A 4,268-nucleotide genomic window follows, 5' to 3' on the forward strand; every position below is an offset into this window, starting at 1 on the left:
CAATGCAGTCGAGTTTCGATGACATCTCTAGGATAAAACAGCTCAGTTTTATATTATACGATTACTATTTATACGATAAATAATCGATCTAGAAATACACCCTCTGATGGTACAAAGACCATTCAAATATGGTATAAATATCACTCGTAGTATATGGTATAACAATTAATCATAATAATCTCTCAAACCAAGAGAAATTCCAATAATTCTCCAAAGAGAATTCAATAATGGTCATTTGACCATTCAAAATGATTTTTCAAACAAAAAGAAATTCGAATAATTCTCTAAATAGAATCCAAAAATTATACTTGATAATTTTTAAACTCAACGAGGAGAAAAACATAATTCTCTATAGAAAATTCAAGAAAATACTCGAAAAATTCAATGAGTAAAAAGAAATGGGGAGAAGTTGATACTTCGATAATTCAAAAGAAGCTAATTCAAAAGACGCAGAGTTATAAGAGTGAAGAAGGAAAAACTCATAATAAATTTTTGGTGTGTTTTTTAATTAAATAAGAATTTTCTTATATAATAAAGTGAGGAAGAAAATATATCTCACATAAACAATGTGAGACTAAACAAATTTTTCAACTAAGACACAATGTGAGACTTAATTTAAGAAATTTTTTTAAATTCATCTCTTTATATTTTAGTATTGACATAATATTCCGCAAATTTTTTTTTTTAAATTCCTAAACTAGTAGTAAGTTATCATCGTTAAGCATGTCTGGATTTCAGGTTTAAAGTTCCTATTCCTTCATTAAAAAAAACATACACATAATAATTAAACTGTGGGATTACTAAAGAGAAGGGAAAAGCAAACAACCAAACTGAGAAAAAACCCTCCCTATTTTCATGTACTTATTTATTCATATTTATAACTTTTGGTTTTCTTTTTCAACTCTTTTTCCCTTCTTTTTGTTTTGTCCTAATTATAAAACTCTAACTTCCTGCGAAGCACCGAAACTTTGTTACGTGGTACTCCTCTACACAATGCTAGATCCCCAATGGTTTCGCATATAAGATCTTTGAATATGAACCGTTCGATATCCAACACTACATCTCCAATTTCCACGTGGCATTCACCCCATTCATTCTCTCCATTCATGTCCTTCTTCAACACTCCACATATAACCTCAAACATATCCTCCGACTCTTCTCTCTCCCGTATCCTCCGAAACTCCGACCAGATTTTATCTAACGACGGTAGGTTCTCCAACTTCCACGGCGGCAAACGGCGTTTACAGTTGAGAATCTCATGAATGGTGTCGAAGATTAACTTTCTCTGAAGAGTTGAAACTTTGGAAGTGTTGTTTCCCTTGAGATACTGTTGCTGTTCCAGTAACAGAAACATGTCATTGTCTTTGTCTTTGGGCAAGTAGTTAGAAGCCCGAAGTACTTCTGAAACATATACGAAATCGTAATCCTCTGACTTGGTTTTGTTTGAACACAAAGCTGTACTCCAAGCATCTTCTTCTGACTCTGCTCCTAGATCTGCAATTTCACCGAACTTTATCAACATCAAGCAAGATTAAGAAAAAAATTACTACCACTATTTTAAAATGACCGTCTATTAGAAAAAAAAATTGTTTAAAATAACTTATATTCTCTAAAAATAATTGTTATTCTTTTATGTGTCTTTTAATTATTATTATTATTATTATTATTATTATTATTAAAATTTACATTTCTTCCAATACAATTAATAAAAATAATATTTTTAATATGTGCCAAAAAAGTTTTAAACGATTTTGGTTTCGTTATGAAACAAAACAAATAAATGGAGATAAGGACAATGCTCATTTATTTACTCCTATATTTTTCACGGGGACACCACTCGATCTTGAAAAGCAGAATGCCATCACTCTCCCACGTGATTCTACAAGTATTCTTCTGACGTAGTTGTCAATGAACCAATCCAACCAACTCCATTTCCCTAGTATCAAATGATTGGTCCACGTAATATGCAAATTTCACAACCACAACTACTAGTGTGAAAGTAATAAAATTCTTGTTTCTAGTTTAGTGGAGTAAAGAAATGACAATAGACCATTTACCCAAGCAACAAAACAGTTGTTATTGTTGTCAAGAAATGGAAAGAACAGTTTGGTTCTTAAAAGACCTAAACACGCGTACCCTATCAATGATGTCACACCTAATATTAACTCTTTCTTTCACTAGTAAAAAAGCAATGACCTTAACGATAAGAAGCAATGATTACGACTTATGTATATCTATGTACGGACAAAACTACTCACCTTTATATTCAATGCATCGTTTCATTACTGGAGATGGTGAACACGACGAGTCGTCTTTGTAAAACGACGAGTCAAGAACTGATACGGGACTCGGTTGTTGTAACTCAGTTATTTCAGCTATACTGTTGAGTAATTTATCGCATCTCTGCAGTAGCTCTTTCCCTTCTCTGTATTGGTCCTCCACCTTAATTAACCTCTGCACAGTAATTAAATTAATCTCATTATTAATTAATTAATTAATTCACATCCAATACAATAAATAAAATTAATTTAAAAAATTAAATATCCCATTTAACAAACCTCTGTGTCGGTTTGTGAAGAGGTACTGAAACTACTATCAGAAACCGTAGATGATTCATCTTCCGCCATGGTTTTCTCTTCCTTTAGGCAAGTTGTAACTTTTCTCATCCTCGGCGACCGAACCGGTGATTGTCGGTTCGGCTCAATCTTAATCTTCTGGGATTGAACCGGAGAAACTCTTCGGCGATCAACACTTCGCTGTGTCTCCAGGCTAGTAACCTTCCTCACGCGGTTAGGACTGCGCGTGGGGGAGTTCACCGTGTTTCTGTTTTTAACCTGCGCTTGCATATGATCAGTTCGAGTCTTTGGTTTGGACCGGAAAGTGGAACCTGGTGGTGGAGAATCATTCCCGGTCCAACCGGTTCGATGAATGGATTTTCCTGGCTTCATAAGAACTATAGGAGAATCATTCACATTCTCCATGACGAAGTTTCTATGATTTGTTAATTTCTTAGAATGTAAAAGCCCTTTCAGCTGCAATGCTTCGAGGATTTGTTTCAGTGTCTCGAGATCTTTAGATGGTTCGTGAATCCCACGCATCTTCAACCGTTTCTCAATCTCGCCTTGAACGGAAACAGAAACACTCTGTTTCGGACCAGGAAAAAAGTCAGCAGAATCATAGAAACATTTCTTTTGTTTCGTTATCATTCCTCTGACTGGTTCTGTTTTCTCAGTTAGATCTGAGTCTGTGTCGTTTAACAATGAACCACTGTCAAATTGGAATTGCTTTAACTTGAAATTCGTAGTGTCAAAGAAACGATACTGTTGAGAATGAGATAGATCTCTGTGAACCGTTGATTCCGAAGCTGATCTTTGTAGCTTTGGGTTAAGGTTAGGGTTAGGGTTGGGGTTAGGATCAGAATCTTCGAGACCCATGAGCTTTGCAACAACGCTAGTGGAACGTCGTCGTTTTTCGTCATCTTTTGGATGAATGGTTCCTTTTGCATCCATCACGGCTCGGCTATCTAATGATAGTCTTGGTGCTTCTCTGGCTAATTTCCATGAAGATTTTGTTCCTTCTTTGAAATCGAAAACTGGAAGAATCTGAAGCGTCGGTTTTTCCGGTTGAGTTGTTTCTGTTTCTGTTTCTGTTTCTGGTGTTGATTCAGCCGGTGAGTTACTACCGCTTGTTTCCGGTTCCTGTAAAAATACGAAATGTTATGTTATCAATTATCATTAAACATGGAGGATGAAACAGAGTGATTTTGAGTTTGAATCTATACCGTTGGTTTCGTGGAATTGAGTCTTTTAACAGGAAATGAGTGATGGCGATCGAAGATGTGTAGGAAACCTGCCATGCACCCCATATGTTTTTGGAATTGTTTCTCAAGCTTTTGATCTTTTACTCCCGTTCCTCTTGTCATTCTCTCTTTCTCTTTGATTTGTTTCTTTCTCAAATCTCAATGTGAATGCTTCACCATCTTTTCACATTCTCTCATTTCTCACTCTGCTTCTTAACACTGTTGTGGTATGTGGCACCCTTTTATTCTACACTCCCGCTTTTCTCGTCTTTAAAACGCCACACCAGAACATGAACCTTGCCAAATTATAATTTTGCCCCTTATTTTGTTTTTTCTATAATTATATGAAACATAAATGATATTAATACCTCCTCAGCGGCTCCATCATAATTTAGTTTAAGAAATTTATTAATGTATGAAAAATAAAGATTATAAATAATTTTATGAAATATCCTTAAATTTTACCCAT

General features: G+C 35.0%; 1 protein-coding gene across 1 annotated transcript; it reads right to left on the bottom strand.

The window, feature by feature from the left end:
• Positions 1 to 732: 732 nt before the first annotated feature.
• LOC127126113 (protein LONGIFOLIA 1) lies at positions 733 to 4,065 on the bottom strand. The gene is made up of 4 exons (XM_051054974.1): positions 3,782 to 4,065; positions 2,559 to 3,698; positions 2,259 to 2,454; positions 733 to 1,494 (listed from the first exon to the last, which is right to left on the bottom strand). The coding sequence occupies exons 1-4, from the start codon at positions 3,920 to 3,922 to the stop codon at positions 929 to 931; spliced, it is 2,043 nt and encodes a 680-aa protein (XP_050910931.1). The 5' UTR covers positions 3,923 to 4,065; the 3' UTR covers positions 733 to 928.
• Positions 4,066 to 4,268: the final 203 nt, after the last annotated feature.

Source organism: Lathyrus oleraceus, chromosome 3 (genome assembly GCF_024323335.1).
Source record: "Lathyrus oleraceus cultivar Zhongwan6 chromosome 3, CAAS_Psat_ZW6_1.0, whole genome shotgun sequence".
In the NCBI taxonomy this organism is placed as follows: Eukaryota; Viridiplantae; Streptophyta; class Magnoliopsida; order Fabales; family Fabaceae; genus Lathyrus; species Lathyrus oleraceus.